Below are 15,342 nucleotides of genomic sequence, written 5' to 3' on the forward strand. Positions count from 1 at the left end.
CTTAGAGACAATGATAGGGGCCGGGGTTTGTTTTCAAGTTGTTGTTTTTTACCGTGTTCAAAAATGCTTTGGATTGGCACCACAAAATGTGAACTGCTCTTTAAAGTAGCCGGCTTTGGCTTGCCTCACTGCTTGTGTTGCCTTGTTCCTGATATGGCAATTAAAAGGTTGTCATTGGCAGAATGTGACTTTGCATGCTTTGTGCCAGGTTGTGTTTTTTTTAGCTGAAGCAGAATAGCTAGATCCCAATTAATCCATGAAGCGATTTTTTTATTTGTATATTTTTGTTTGGGGCATGTTTTTCGATCACAGCAGTAAGAAGATCTCTAAACAACAACCGTGCATAATTCACTGTGGCAATATCAACATGCAATATCGTTGAAAAAAAAGACAACACTAAAATGTAATTGAATAAAAACTCTCATTTGCACTGCCTTCCACCTTTTCTTTCCGCCCCTTGTCTCTCTCTCTGCGCACACACGCACGCCGGTGTCGTGCCAATGTACTTATCCCCGCCAGGATCTGTATCCCCTGGCCGCGGGAGCGCGCATGCACACAGAGCGGATATCTGCTGCCTTTCGAATTGTTAACTGCTGCACTTTAATTTACCTCTTAAATGGAACAAATAGCGACGGAAGACTCGGCAGGGTTTTCCATAGTAACATGGGTCTCGTTAACTACATAAATACGTGTTTTGTCTGTACATTAAGGCCACGGTGAATTGTTTATAGCGTCGTTTACTATTATGGACTGATGGCGTATCCTCTGTCCTCTAACGTGATTTCTGTTTTAATTTAATTTAGTTTAATAGGCTTTCATTAAACATTTTTCACCTGTCTACATATGAGTTACATAGGAGGTACGCAAAATGTCAGACCGTTTTTCACCTATTATTTTGTGTGTCTGTCCTGTCATCATGGGTGTTATTTTTGTGTGTAACCAGGTCACAAGGAACAACCTGACATATTTGGAGAGGTCTGCTGTAGTCTATCAAAAGTTACATAGGGGGTACCCAAAATATCAGGCTGTTTTTCACCTGATATTTTGTGTACCCCACCCCCCAACATGCAGAGGGTCTGTCCTGTCGTCATATGTGTTATTTTGTGTGTTTAATAGGTCACAATAAACAACCTGACAAAATTTGGAGAGGTCTGCTGTAGTCTATCAAAAGTTACATGGGGGTACCCAAAATATCAGGCTGTTTTTCACCTGATATTATGGGTACCCCGCCCCCTAACATGCAAAGGGTCTGTCCTGTCTATGATATGTGTTATTTTGTGTGTTTAATAGGTCACAATAAACAACCTGACAACATTTGGAGAGGTCTGCTTTTGTCTAGCAAAAGTTACATGGGGGTACCCAAAATATCAGGCTGTTTTTCGCCTGATATTTTGTGTACCCCACCCCCTAACATGCAAAGGGTCTGTCCTGTCATCATGAGTGTTATTTTGTGTGTTTAATAGGTCACAAGGAACAACCTGACAAAATTTGGAGAGGTCTGCTGTTGTCTAGCAAAAGTTACATAGGGGGTACCCAAAACATCAGGCCGTTTTTCACCTGATATTTTGTGTATCCCACCCCCTAACATGCAAAGGGTATGTCCTGTCATCATGTGTGTTATTTTGTGTGTTTAATAGGTCACAAGGAACAACCTGACAAAATTTGGAGAGGTCTGCTGTTGTCTAGCAAAAGTTACATAGGGGGTACCCAAACATCAGGCCGTTTTTCACGATATTTTGTGTATCCACCCCCTAACAGCAAAGGGTCTGTCCTGTCATCATGGGTGTTATTGTGGTTTAATAGGTCACAATAAACCACCTGACAAAATTTGGAGGGTTGCTGTAGTCTATCAAAAGTTACATGGGGGTACCCAAATATCAGGCCGTTTTTCACCTGGATTTTGTGTATCCCACCCCCTAACAGCGAGGGTCTGTCCTGTCATCATGTGTGTTATTTTGTGTGTTTAAAAGTCACAATATGCAACCTGACAGGCAGGAAGTCAATTAAAATCACTTATTCTTAAATATTATTTATTATTGTTTGCACTTTAATTGCATTTTTAAGGGCCTTACAGCCGTTCTTATATGTTTTAGGGGATGTTCATTATTATTTTGTAAAGCCTTGTCTGTTTTCTAACACTTTATAATCATACTTTTTAAGTACTTGTTGTGTGAATAAAAACAAACAAAAACACACTAACACGCCTGATGACAGGACCGACCCATTATTATTATAACAATACATTGTTTCAGGTTGTTATTGTGACCTATTAAACACCATGATGACAGGACACCCTTTGCATGTTAGGGGGTGGGATACACAAAATATCAGGTGAAAAACGGCCTGATATTTTGGGTACCCCCATGAACTTTTGCTAGACAACAGCAGACCTCTCCAAATTTGTCAGGTTGCTTATTGTGACTTATTAAACACACAAATAACCCCATGAGACAGGACAGAACCCTTGCATGTTAGGGGGTGGGGTACACAAATATCAGGCGAAAAACGGCCTGATATTTTGGGTACCCCATGTAACTTTTGCTAGACAAAGCAGACCTCTCCAAATGTTGTCAGGTGTTTATTGTGACCTATAACACACAAAATAACACATATGTGACAGGACAGACCCTCTGCATGTTAGGGGGCGGGGTACACAAAATATCAGGCAAAAAACGGCCTGATATTGGGTACCCCATGTAACTTTTGCTAGACAAAAGCAGACCTCTCCAAAGTTGTCAGGTGTTTATTGTGACCTATTAAAACACACAAATAACACATATGATGACAGGCAGACCCTCTGCATGTTAGGGGGTGGGGTAAACAAAATATCAGGTGAAAAACAGCCTGATATTTGGGTACCCCCTATGTAATTTTGAGAGACTCAGCAGCACCTCTCCAAATTATGTCAGGGTTCCTTTGGACCTGGTTAACACAAAAAATAACACCATGATGACAGGACAGAACACACAAAAAATAGGTGAAAAACGGTCTGAATTGTCGTACCTCCATAACTCATATGGTAGCAGGTGAGAAAAAAGTGTTTTATTGAAAAGCCATATTAAAACTAAATTAAATTAAACCGAGAAATCACGTTAGAGGACAGGGAGGATACGCCTATCAGTCCTAATAGTAAACGATGCTAAAAAAATTCACACGTGGCCTAATGTAACAGACAAAAACACGTATTTATGTAGTTAACTGAGACCCATGTAATATGGAAAACCCTGCCGGTCTTCCACGTCGCTATTTGTTCCATTAAGAGGTAAAAAAAGGGCAGCAGTAAAAAATCGAAAAGCAGAAATCCGCTCTGTGTGCATGCGCGCTCACGCGCCAGGGGATACAGATCCTGGCGGGGATAAGTACATTGGCACGACACCGGTTTGATATTTTGTAATTCTGCAATGTTCTCTGTCAGGTAAATGTATTAGTACAATGTCTCTCTGATGTGGAAGTACACTAGTCAGTGGTAGAAGTTGCTATACAGTGGAGTTGCATATTTAGTGGTTTGGGGTCCTTCTATAAGCAATTTTGGGGTAAAATTTGGTTCTGGAGAATGCTACAAGCAGCAATACCACAGGCCAAGTAATCCGCCTGTTCCAAACTGGCACATTTTGAACTGGACTGTACTAGTGCATAGCCTCCAACCAGAGAATTAGGAGGGACATTTTGTGCACTGTGATGTTCACGAGTTGCTGTCCAAGAGAGCACAACGGTCTGCGCCAGAGGTCAAAGAGACAGCCTAAGACTGGAAGACGCAAATCACCCAAGCCACAAACCATCCGATAGTCACTTTATTTGAATGTGACTTCTCATTATGCAAATATATATAGCCTACATTATTCCTTTACATATTCAGTTTTATTCATTTGCAAAACCATTTACACAAATTTAGTACTTTTTATCTTAATTTTGTTAGATGTGGCTTTTACTTGTGATTATCTTTAGTTATTTAATGTGCACTATTAAGGGTGCCTGAGGGTGAATATTTTTACTATCAACTTGTTATTGTATAGCACATAAAGAACCATGAACCTATTTAAGACTGAAGGTCCTTGTTGAGCAACTCAATTCGAAGGAGTACAATACATATTTCAGTAATAAAAATAAACCTTTAGTCAAAGCCTTTGTAAGCAAGTGCTAATCCTATACCGTAGCAACATTACCAAAGGTGAATATTAATATTGTTTTGACTTTTTTATATCAATGGTTGGCAGTGACAAACATTCATATTACTACGCCACATGATAGTTTATATTTGCATTTAATTACACAGCATTTACCCTTCACATGTTGTAACAAACGTCTGGTGGTTACTAAAACAAAACTATCTTAGCATAAAAACTGAACTGCAGTCAAAACAACACTTTTACTTTGCTGTTGGGCGAAAGCCAGCTGTCCTATGGATGTTAACACAGAATTACAGAAAGTCCATGGGCAGCCTGATTTATGCAGGGATTTCTATTTCTTTTCCCAAAATATTTTATTTACTAGTACGTAACAGGATTGTTACAGGATAAACAGAATACATTTCACTGAATTTAAAAATGCTCAATACGGTTAACAACTTTAACCAAAAACTCAAACTGTGACACAACAGGGCTTCATTATGCAAGATCACTGATGTTGAAGGGTGTCGAGGCTGCATGCATGAAGTCCAAGCAGGAATATTTTTTATTTATGTCAAGTAAAAAAAAACACCAATTAAATCATAATGTTTGATGGGACTAATTACCGGCATTATTCCTGCCTCTAAAACCACTCGGCAGTGTGGCCATTACAGTACACTACACACGGTTACTAAACAGAGCAAATGATCCAAGTCGTATATTATTGTTTATGTACAACACCCCCAAAAAGTACTTAACACCGGCAAACACAACACTAATAAGAAACATGGTATTTAAAACAAAATGTGTATTTTCACTAATATGTATGTGTAAGGTTTAATATTAATAAACCACCTACAGAAAGCAAAAAGGAGAAATTATAATATAACAACCACAGAAAATTCTGCCTACATAAAAACAGATCACCACTGACTTGTGGTGCTCAGACTGACCGCATCTTTCGGACTATGTCTTATACCTTCAATACATTAACAAATCCAGAATACATATTCCATAGATAATCTGATCAAAAAAAACAAAAATATCTGAACAATAAAACTGAAACGGTTGGCGACTCTTCACTCAGTAGTGACCTGTGGAGAAAAAAAAGACAGGGTATTAATGTCAGAGTTGTGTGGATAATCTAAACTGTAACAGTGACAAAGTATGTGCGAAGGTTACACAACTTTTAGCATTTCATAAAAAATTATACATCAATATTCCAATCCCTGCGGTCTAATGGCAGAAACGTGGTCTAAACATACGTGGTGAGTAGGAGCGAGATCGGGATCTTGAGCGGTACCCTCTGCTATAGTAAGGAGATGGGGACCTGCGTCTGTAAGGGAAAAAACAACAATTCAAGCTCTTTTTGTTACACATCTTCAGGATTACTTACTAAATTAGATTCATTTGAGTCATTAAATCCTAAAAGCTGACATTTACCCCGCATTTTATTTTAGAATTCTCAATCAACCATTGGCACAATCTACTGATTAGTATTAGGCTACTAGGGAAAAACCCAAACTCACCTGCATGATTTGTAATCTCGGTCGTCATAACGATCATAGTCACGATCATAACTTCTGTCATAACCTCTGTCGTAGCCCCTGTCGCAGTCCCTCGAGGCACGCCGCGATGAACCACCACTGCTGCTACTACTACCTCCCCCACCACCACCACCACCACTGAAGAAAAAAAAAAACAACACACACAGAATTAAGATTTTTGACACCTTAGAAGACAACCCCCCCCCCCCAACTCTAACAACACAGCTGCCTGGTTAAGAAATACTCACTAAGTGGGACGTCCCATGTAGATTCCAGGAGTGGGTGTATGGGCTCGTTTTGTGATGGAGAAATCCACTCGGATCCTGCGCCCGTCAAGCTCCATCCCGTTAGCGCGCTCCTTGGCCTAAAACCCAGTTAGAAGTCAACTTTTTTTTCTTTTTTTCTTCTTTAATCTAATAAGCAAACAAAACAGTCCTGAATCCAATGCATTGCAGAGAATACAGACAAATACCCCATATTGAGACGTATGTAAGACGTTCTCTATTGAACACACACACACATAAACCATTTATATGATGGCTGTCACTACTAGCTGAGACTTCAGCATGGACTGTAGTTACAGTTTTACTTCTCTGCCCGTCAGTATTTACGCTTTTTGGCTCTCATTTACACAATCCACGGGCCATAACAAAAAGAACGACAAATCAATCACACGTTACCAGAGCCCAAAACTGCTTACTTGAATGGTGAAAATCCCAAACTATCTAAGTACTAGTAATAAAAATGATGTGCTGTGTAATTGGTGGTGAGAAGTTCACACTATAAAAGTTTCATACGCCTGTCCTATCCTCCGTACCTCCTTGGAGTCCTCAGAGGTTTCAAAGTAGACAAAGGCAAAGCCTCTTGAGCGACGTGACTGCTGGTCATACACAATGTTGACGGCGCTCAAAGGGCCGTATTTTGAGAAAACCTCCCTCAGGTCCCTCTCAGTGGTGTACAGACTCAGTCCAAACACACCCAGACAGTTGTTGGGGTCTGGATTGGCCTGTATGAGTAAAGAGGAGCGTAAAGCATATTGTGAGCAACTGACCTGCCACATCACTGCAATAAGTCTTGCTTTACTGAAAGCCAGGTATATCTCACAAGACATGAAATTCCTAATGATTTGAGACCATAAAAAAAGGTTTTACACATGATCTTAGCTGTAAAATCACAAAGTCAACATAACATTGTTTAATCTTGACTCTGAAACACACTGAGTCCATTAAATTTATTTATAACAAGTATCTTAAAAAGGTAACCCACTCGTAACTAAAAAAATTGTAACTTTAAAAAGGCACATGGAAACCTGACAGCAATCATTTAGAGGAAGTCCTTAATACATACCCTGTTGCCAATGTGTCTGCGACGATTTGACATGGGGGAACGGCTATGGCTCCTATGCCGGCGGTACTCCCAGCTACGAGACCGGCTCCTGGAGCGGCGTCGGTGGGAGCGGGAACGAGAGCGGGAGTAGTGCCTGCGTGAGCTGCGATGGGAACGGGACCTGGGAATAGACGTCAACTCTGAGCATGTCATTTACTTGCGTCACATGCACACAAGCTTTGAAAATTTAATTTTAAAGTCCACATGTCACAACCTAACATCGATAAACAACATCTCCATATGCACAAAATAAATAAATAAAGCCACTTTACCTGGACTTGGATTTGGATCGAGACCGGGATCTGGACCTGGAGCGGCGGGAGCCATCTTTTGAGTGTGCTGGTGAGCGGCTGGTTGATTTCGCTGAGCCCTGAGGGGATGCACTCCTTGAGCCAGGCCGTGAGTCCTGGACAGACCAGACACGGACATTAGAAACACTCTAAAACCAAGTGTGTGCCTAAAGGGCAAGAAGGTGACAGCGTTGCCCTCTACATGCCCTCTTCAGAAAGAATTCACCACTTTTTGGCATTTACGAGGTTTAAACTACACATTTAGGAATTTGATAAGGTCATACATTGCAACAACTGTTTAAATTAGAGATTCATTAATTTAGCTGAAAGACAGATTGTACAAAAAGTAAACCTAAAAAAGGTATGGAGGGGTTGACCAGTGATGTTTCTGACAGAGAGGAAAACAATCGTGCATGCTTAAAAGAAACAGGATGAAATATAGTACCATAGCAGGCTGTTAGGAAATTACTCATACCCTGGTAAACTTCTGATCTTAACTTCATAACTTCTTTAACTTCATTACTTCAAAACAACCCTTCATTTCTTCTTTCTTCAGTTTGACATTATGACTTCTTTTTTCCTCCTCTTCCCCCATTTACCATCTGCCATTACAACACTAGTAGTGGGGACAGATCTTGATTGCTTCTTTTCAGCATCCAATATATTAGCATGCATCAACACCAGCAGCGCCAAACAATAACAACTTCACATCTGAAACGTCTTCCGCCTTTTTCTTTCTTCCAACCTCAACCTTAACAAAGAACAAACAAGGGTGATAAGGCATGTTGGTTTCTGTAATAAACCAAAATGTACAAAAAAAAAACAAAAAAAACAGCAAAACCAGGAAAACAACACACATTAGCTGAATACACGTTTGTATGTAACTTAGCTTGAAATGGTCTTGATTGGTCCTAAATGACTATAAAACGGACACAAAGAAGAACATTACGACTATTAAATATTGACTAGTAAACAACGCTGGAGTTAGCTTCCGATTCGCCGCGACGGAATAAACAGTCTCATTTATCCAGACCCTCCTCCAAAGCGAGCTGCAGGAGGGTGTCACTGCCCGATGTGAGCCGAGTGCAGATTTGAGTCGCGCATGATCAAATTTAAACCGTTTACGGCATAACGTGTCATACCCGTAAGAGTCGAGTCACATGTATGTATTGACATTACAGAAGTTTCTCGTTAGCATCTTGTAGGTTTCTTGTCGCAAAGTGACTCATGCACAACTCACATCTAATACTCCACATGGCATTCGGGGATGGAAGGATAAAATGCTCTGGTTCATTGGCATCTCTTTAAACCAATCACAATCATCTTTGGCGGTGCTAAATAGGCTTAGGAAGGAACATGTTTTGGTGAAACGTGTCCGTTTTAAAGTTGTTTTAGTCTTGCAACAGAAAACTCAGATTGGACAGATAGTTCCAGCTAGCTGTCTGGATTTACCCTGGAGAGATCTGAGAAAAAGGTTAACCGTAATCCTCTATAACGACTGGAGTTTAAAATTCGAACATAAAAAGAAAGCCCAAGCCACCGGATATCCGGCCTAAATGAGTGAAATTTGGCGGAATTCCGGCAGCAACGGAGCAATCCCGGAAGTGGAAGGTCAAGAAAAAAAAAACACCCTTTACATTGCTGAGCGACTGCTTTTCAGTTGTTTGCACCTTGTACCACATTTTAAGTGAAGCGTCAAAGCTCTGTGAAACCTACTTTAAAGATGTTAGTTTTATTTTATTTGTGAAAATGCAAAAAAGGTTTTTTTTCCCCCCCCCACATAAAATCCTACACCTAGCTAGAATTGTCAAATCATAAACTGTTTTCGAATCTTTAACCGGAGTACGTCTAGGTATTAGTATAATTGGTCTATCGTTATTTGTGAAAAAAATCATTTAAATTTCCCTTTTTGCATTTTCATAAATAGACTAAAGCTTTCACCAATCGCAAAGTGGGTGTCAGACAGCTGTAATGCTTTAGCTAAGATGTCTAGCTAACACGCTTCAACAGTAGCTATAGCTAAAGGTGCAAAACGGTTGATCAGCAATGTAACGGTAACGTTAGTTACGTTACCGTTAGCTAGCTAACTGCCGAATCGGAAGCTGCGAATCGGATGCTAACTCAGTGTCGTGACAAACTTAGTAGTCATAATATAATGTTTACTGGTAACATTAGTCAATATTTCAATAGCAATTGTTAAAATAGCATGACAAGGGGGCAGCCGCATGTCTCGACTGCTAGCTAACGTTATGCTTTGCAGGCCGTATGCTGTGTAACGTTATTGTTTTAAACATTTGCCACACTCATTGTCTACTTTTCTAGTTTAATTAACTCCCATTGACGCTATATAAAACTGATTTTTCTCAGGTTTGATGCCATTTTTCAAAATGTGTTACCATTACGTTACCCGACCTGTAGACGCTGTTAAAAGCTAGCTAGCTAGCAAACGTTAGGTGTTTTCAACTGCTATCTTAACTTATAATCACAACTCACCTGCTCCCTAAAATCTTTATCGTTGTCGCTCATGTTATTGTTGCTGAATTAACTAGTCAGCAGATGTGTAAAAAGAACGTGGAAAACTGACTGTAACGACTGATTTAACTTAATCGCCTGCCGAATTGACCACAAAGCAGACCAGTTTCCCCGGATGGTTTCCTGTTCTTCTTTTGGTTTTATCGCGGGTTGTCAGACCTAACGTTACATCTATCGTAATAGCGCCACCTACTGTACCGGAGGCATGTGCCGTCTTTCTCTGACTTACTCTACCTCTGATTGGCCTACCCTGAGATACACCCTAACCTTATCCAATCCCACTCCTCTTGCTTAACCAATCCAGCGACCTTAAACGGCTCCGCTCTGAACCAACCCAACCAACGAAGGCAACGACTACTAGCCAATCAGAAGGAAGAGTAGTGTGGGTCGTACCTTCCAGATTGTTCTATCTTCCTTGATGCCTTCATCCTAGGACATATTTTTTTGCTGTAACCTCCCTAGATTACTTTATATCAGTAGGTAAATAAAGTAATAATCAAATGATGGTATTATTAATAAAACAAATACAAACCAAACAAACAAAAATAAAGCTAAACAAACAAAAAACGAAAAAGGTGATTTTATCTGCGGTGTGTATTATTTCCAGTTCTGGTTTGAATGTCAGAACGAATAAATCCATGGAACGAAAGCGCCATCTCAATAAAACGCCGACAAAAATATTTGACAGAAAAGCAGGTATTTAAATGCCAAATAAACTAACTATAATAATCGATTTGTTTAATGTTCCCCTTTTCATTTTAATCAGGAAATGCAATTTTGGGAATGCATGTTGGCACTATTTACTAAGTGTATATGTAACTTCCATTGCTACTGCACAAATTTAACACCCCTAGACGTTTATTTATCAAAAACTAACTTAAAATTAACATAGAGGCTACTTAACAAAAATGACAACAGTTGTGCCGGCCCTCTAAGTTATAAATACAGCTATACAATATAAAAATTCATACTGGGGCGCTGTTTGCAATAAAAAGCACCTTTTGTTATAGGTTTATTGACAATGTATTAATTCTCAATAGCTGATTCAGTGACAATATAGTTGTGTGCCTGCTCTCCAGTTTGCATTACAATCCCTGATGTAGCAGACTACCAAAACAGAATGCATTTTTAATATAATATTGTAATGTATTGAGATAAATGTGAATTTATTGTAAAATAGATTTTAAATCATGCCATTCAGCTCCAGTTGACACCTCTAGTAGCTCTGCATGAGTCATTCAATATATCAAACTCCATTTTAAAAAAAATGAAATACTTTATTACAGGGAGAGGAAAAAAATAAATCACATTTGAAAGCATTAAACTCAGACATGCATGTGTGTACAGTAATTTGCTATGCAGTATACTATACTTCAGTAAACATAATAGCCCTAAATAGCCTCTTGTAATATGCTCATGGAAACAATTCAGACACAACAGCGCCTTATGTTAACAGAAAAACAACTCTTAATGCTTCACTCAGAGGTAAAACAAACTTTACACACTCCAAAAACAGTCTCTCCTCCAGTCATGTCATAAATAATAGCAAAACAAACATACAAGCATTCAACCATGTATCTTTTGTCTGAAAAAGGGACTGGAAAGGAGGTATTTTGATTTTCATTGTCTATATGTCACAGAGAGATTGAGGTTCATGACTAAATAGCATTGTAGTAAGCTCTGCAGATCATAATTGGGAGGGGAACCGCCAAATTGCACCAAAATATCACTGACCAGCAACAATATTAATTCTGAGTCAGATGTTTAAGTTTTATGTGCCCAAGTAACTCCCAAAAATATACAAAAGGGCTGAGGGCTAAAGGCACTTCAGGCAGAACCTCAAACAGAACGAACAAAGTCAATAAAAAAAGCAATTCACTCAGTAGTGCCAAAGCTTGTGTAATACATACACTTCTTATTTCCCAATAATGTCTCCAATTACAACTCAGAGATTACAAAGTGTTAATACGTCCCAGACAGAAAAAGATAAACAATCACCTTTTAAGACTATTGTGTTATAATTTCTCCAGAACAGAACAGCTACACTGGGTTAGATTTCAGTCAGTGGAGTCCGCAACTTTGGCCCATTCATATCAGTTTCTTCCCAAAGTAGTTACTGTACACAGATGTTGCTCCCATTGAGAAAGTCACTGTTGTTAGGCGGTTCATTATGATTCTCGCAATCCCCTATAGCAGCTTCTGATTGAGGATTTCCCAAATCATTATTTTCCTGAAGAGAGGCATGTGGCACTGTAGACAAAGAAGACAAATGTTACTTTCAGCAAAAAGTAAGTTGTCGAAAATAAAACAAAACTAAAAGTGTTACTATGTTAGGTGAACATAAAGTGTATACTTGTTTAAAGGTGAGAGGCCTTCCTTTTGCAATATAGTCAGCATATTTACAGGCAAAAACACCACAGTCGCTGCCATTTTTCTGCTGCGGAATCTCCTATAGAGGCATGACCAGAGTACAAAACATTAATCTTAAAAAAGAAAATAAATTTAGTCATATGTCATTTATCTCAGTTTGTCTTACAGTGGGCCTTAAGCTTCCAAAAGTCCATTTGGCACTGTCAAGCTCTCTGCCTTTCTTTGCTTTGTGCTCCTCTTTAAGGTAGAGTCTGGAAAATGAGCACATTGATGTTATTCATTGTGCAAGAAATCAAGGTGATACATGAAAGAAGAATTTAAAATGGCCAGAAAACTAAAGCTTAAGAGCACAATGAGGACTCACAGTAAAAGACTACAGAGGTCATCGTGTCTCTGGCCCATCGAGTCATACGACTTAACTGTCCTGGACTTTAAATCAATCACCTGTAATGAGAGAGGGAGGAAAGAAAACATTAAAATATACAGTATTATCACCCCTTTTTAATTTTTCTACAGTAGTCCAGTAGTTGATGAATTATAATACATGTTTATCCCGTTCTTACACCAAAATTGCTCAAGCATTTAAGGCACCGTTTGTCAATAATTACCAAATGAAAAATGAGGAATGTGACATGGGGACAAACATCTTATAGTCATTGTGGTTCTGACTCACAGCCATTGCCCAGTGGACGCCGAGGTGCAGAGGGACCAGGATGAGGTCGAAAAGGAAAAGGTCGACAGCCTTGGTCCAGCGCTTCACAGCAGCGTGTCCTCCGGCCCGCCCGCCTCCTCCACCCCGCAGCTTTGGGAAAAAGAAGGTGCTGAACGAGTAGATTTTTAATCCTGCTGCTTCACCAGAGCAACGCTCCATGACAAGGGACAGGTAGAAGTTTATCACCTTGGTAGAGGAAACAGAGGAGGCACAATAGACTACAATACATTAGATATCTAACTGTTATCTCTTAGTTTTTTCACTAGAAAAATAGGGGACTGAATTCTTTAATAAATTTGACATGATAATACAATTTGCTCAAAAATAAGATGAGGTATTGCATTTTAATTCATATATAACTGTCATAAACAGTAATTGCCTAGTTAAGTTATTGTCAGCAACACAGTAGTGTAGAAGCAGTATAGTAAGAGGAATGCTCACATAATACTGAGCATCACAGTTGTATTAACCTCATTTTACAATACTAATTTAAGAAAACAGGTCACAAAACAAGCTCCGTTTCCATGGTAACTGTGTGCAGCAGCTGCTACTACCACCAAGAAAAACTTGTCTGGTATGCCAAACATTGACACTCCACACACAGAGACCACTTAATGAATACACTGTTCATAAAGAGACAGGTAGCATTAACTTTTAATGCGTTCTGCATTTTCATTGGAAACAATAAAAGCTTCAACACCAATGTGTGTTTGAATATGACAAAAGTTGTACAAGCAACAAGACCAACATTCTTCACTGTTGAAGGAGAAGTTGTGTGGGGGAATTCCACCAGATGGCAAAAGTGGAAAAATGTAATGGAAATAATAGTACATACCTCATCATTGAGCCAGCCGCCTTCCTGCAGTGTGGCCAGGTCTCTCTGTGTGATGCGTAGTTTGAAAGCCGCACTGAGAACGAGGTTGGGATCACTCTGAGCCAGCGCACAACTCACCTCCACTGTCATTTCCTACACAACAAGACAGCAAACACATGAAATATGACAAATAAATTGTATCCATGCTTTTTTCAACACAGTGACTACACCCCACTCCTGACCATCTCACCTTGGTGAGCCTGGGTATGTCCTCATCGCTGTGCCGTGTATGTGCAGAATGTGTGTCAGGGAGACTGACTGCAGAAGTCTCTTTGTCCACTAGATTTAGGCGAGTAGCTACTTCTGTAGAAAGGTCCAAATCTGCTGCTTGTTCCTGCTGCAACACAGGTAGAAATTACAGAAATAAAACGTATGTATTTTTCACCCATAGTTACGACTTAATGGTTGCTTTGACATGTAATGAATGAGCAAGAGAAATTACTACCTTTGCACATCTAGCTGGCTGTGTGTCCTCAAGGGCTCCACTGAATGTCTTCGTAAAAGTCAAACTACTCCGCCTGGAGAGGAATTATGAAGAGTTAGTAAAAACAAACACTACCTACTCGCCCACACCCCCGCCCACACAAAACTAACCTGTCCTTGGTTGCAGATGCATTCCTCCATGTAAACACACTTGGTGCAGCTGTACAAAAAAAGACAGTTGAGCTGGTTTAGATACATTAGAACATGTATAATGATGTGGACATTTTCTTAACCTAGTTTAAATCAGCGGCCTTTGTCTAAATTGGTCTGTTAATTTAAGAAATTGTTCAAATATATTAAAAACAAACAACTAGGAGGCAATTACAACCTAAAAAAGGGACCTGGAACTCTAGCCACAGATTCAGATCAGTCCCTTCACAGGTTGGAGGTGAATAGGCGTCGTACCTGTGTATCCCGTCTTCCTGGGCACAGATTCATAGGCGTTCCCTGACGCAGCAGTTTTGTGATCAACCTGTGAAAGTGACTCACTAGAAGCAGAAGGAGAAAAGGATATTAGAGTAGCGCATGTGCTACCGTATGTTGTTTTATAAGTCTTGATGAAATTCTCAAATACTTCCCATGGATGGTTATACTCACTCTTTCGGTTTTGTTTGGGTGAAAGGTAGTGGTTGGCTTTTGCTGTATTTCTCGGTCACCATCTCCAGTAAGCGCCTGTAGTGCTCCTTATTGTTCTGCTTTATGGCCTGAAGGAAGAACACAAATAAATGATAACCAACACAGCCAAATGGTACAGAAAGCATTATAAGTGGTGTTATGAAGTGATTTTCAACTTAAAACTACATCTGATCTTCGGAATGCTGAGAGGGGTTAATGGGGACAACTGGTTAAAAGGTTGAAACTTAATTAAGACAAACTTTGAGAGTGAATTTGACTCCTTCAACCTGTCCTTAAAAAGGGGGGAAAGCTACTGGAGGCTGTACTTCGGGACTGTTACTAGATCTAGACTGACATATCAGCTTGTTGCTGTTATCATATTGGTAAATAAATCGGCTGATAAGGTACAAGAAATTGCAGTAAAAAA

At 39.6% G+C, this 15,342-nt stretch overlaps 2 protein-coding genes across 7 annotated transcripts in view; both read right to left on the reverse strand.

Moving 5' to 3' along the window:
- Positions 1-4,244: 4,244 nt before the first annotated feature.
- Positions 4,245-10,087, reverse strand: LOC116670411 (transformer-2 protein homolog alpha). 3 transcript variants are annotated; one of them, XM_032500925.1, is made up of 9 exons: positions 9,823-10,049; positions 7,805-8,080; positions 7,312-7,445; positions 7,001-7,160; positions 6,471-6,659; positions 5,902-6,017; positions 5,636-5,791; positions 5,372-5,442; positions 4,245-5,200 (listed from the first exon to the last, which is right to left on the reverse strand). In XM_032500925.1, the coding sequence occupies exons 4-9, from the start codon at positions 7,031-7,033 to the stop codon at positions 5,190-5,192; spliced, it is 576 nt and encodes a 191-aa protein (XP_032356816.1). In that variant the 5' UTR covers positions 7,034-7,160; positions 7,312-7,445; positions 7,805-8,080; positions 9,823-10,049; the 3' UTR covers positions 4,245-5,189. The 3 variants fall into 3 exon arrangements, with proteins under 3 accessions (XP_032356816.1, XP_032356815.1, XP_032356813.1); XM_032500924.1 differs by having other exon boundaries at positions 7,775-8,080; XM_032500922.1 differs by lacking the exon at positions 7,805-8,080 and having other exon boundaries at positions 9,823-10,087.
- A 919-nt stretch (positions 10,088-11,006) lies between these two features.
- Positions 11,007-15,342, reverse strand: part of LOC116670324 (sentrin-specific protease 2) — a 7,749-nt gene continuing 3,413 nt past the window's right edge. The window contains exons 7-17 of one of the 4 annotated variants that reach the window (XM_032500783.1): positions 14,898-15,004; positions 14,706-14,788; positions 14,412-14,460; positions 14,263-14,335; positions 14,008-14,151; positions 13,779-13,910; positions 12,905-13,129; positions 12,596-12,675; positions 12,398-12,482; positions 12,215-12,310; positions 11,007-12,111 (exon numbers count right to left, since the gene is read on the reverse strand). In XM_032500783.1, the coding sequence (XP_032356674.1) occupies positions 12,049-12,111; positions 12,215-12,310; positions 12,398-12,482; positions 12,596-12,675; positions 12,905-13,129; positions 13,779-13,910; positions 14,008-14,151; positions 14,263-14,335; positions 14,412-14,460; positions 14,706-14,788; positions 14,898-15,004 (1,137 nt within the window). In that variant the 3' untranslated portion in view covers positions 11,007-12,048. Of the gene's footprint in view, positions 12,112-12,214; positions 12,311-12,397; positions 12,483-12,595; positions 12,676-12,904; positions 13,130-13,778; positions 13,911-14,007; positions 14,155-14,262; positions 14,336-14,396; positions 14,461-14,705; positions 14,789-14,897; positions 15,005-15,342 lie in introns of all 4 variants that reach the window. The other 3 variants (XM_032500781.1, XM_032500780.1, XM_032500782.1) reach the window with 3 other exon arrangements.

Source organism: Etheostoma spectabile, chromosome 20 (genome assembly GCF_008692095.1).
Source record: "Etheostoma spectabile isolate EspeVRDwgs_2016 chromosome 20, UIUC_Espe_1.0, whole genome shotgun sequence".
Lineage (NCBI taxonomy): Eukaryota > Metazoa > Chordata > Actinopteri > Perciformes > Percidae > Etheostoma > Etheostoma spectabile.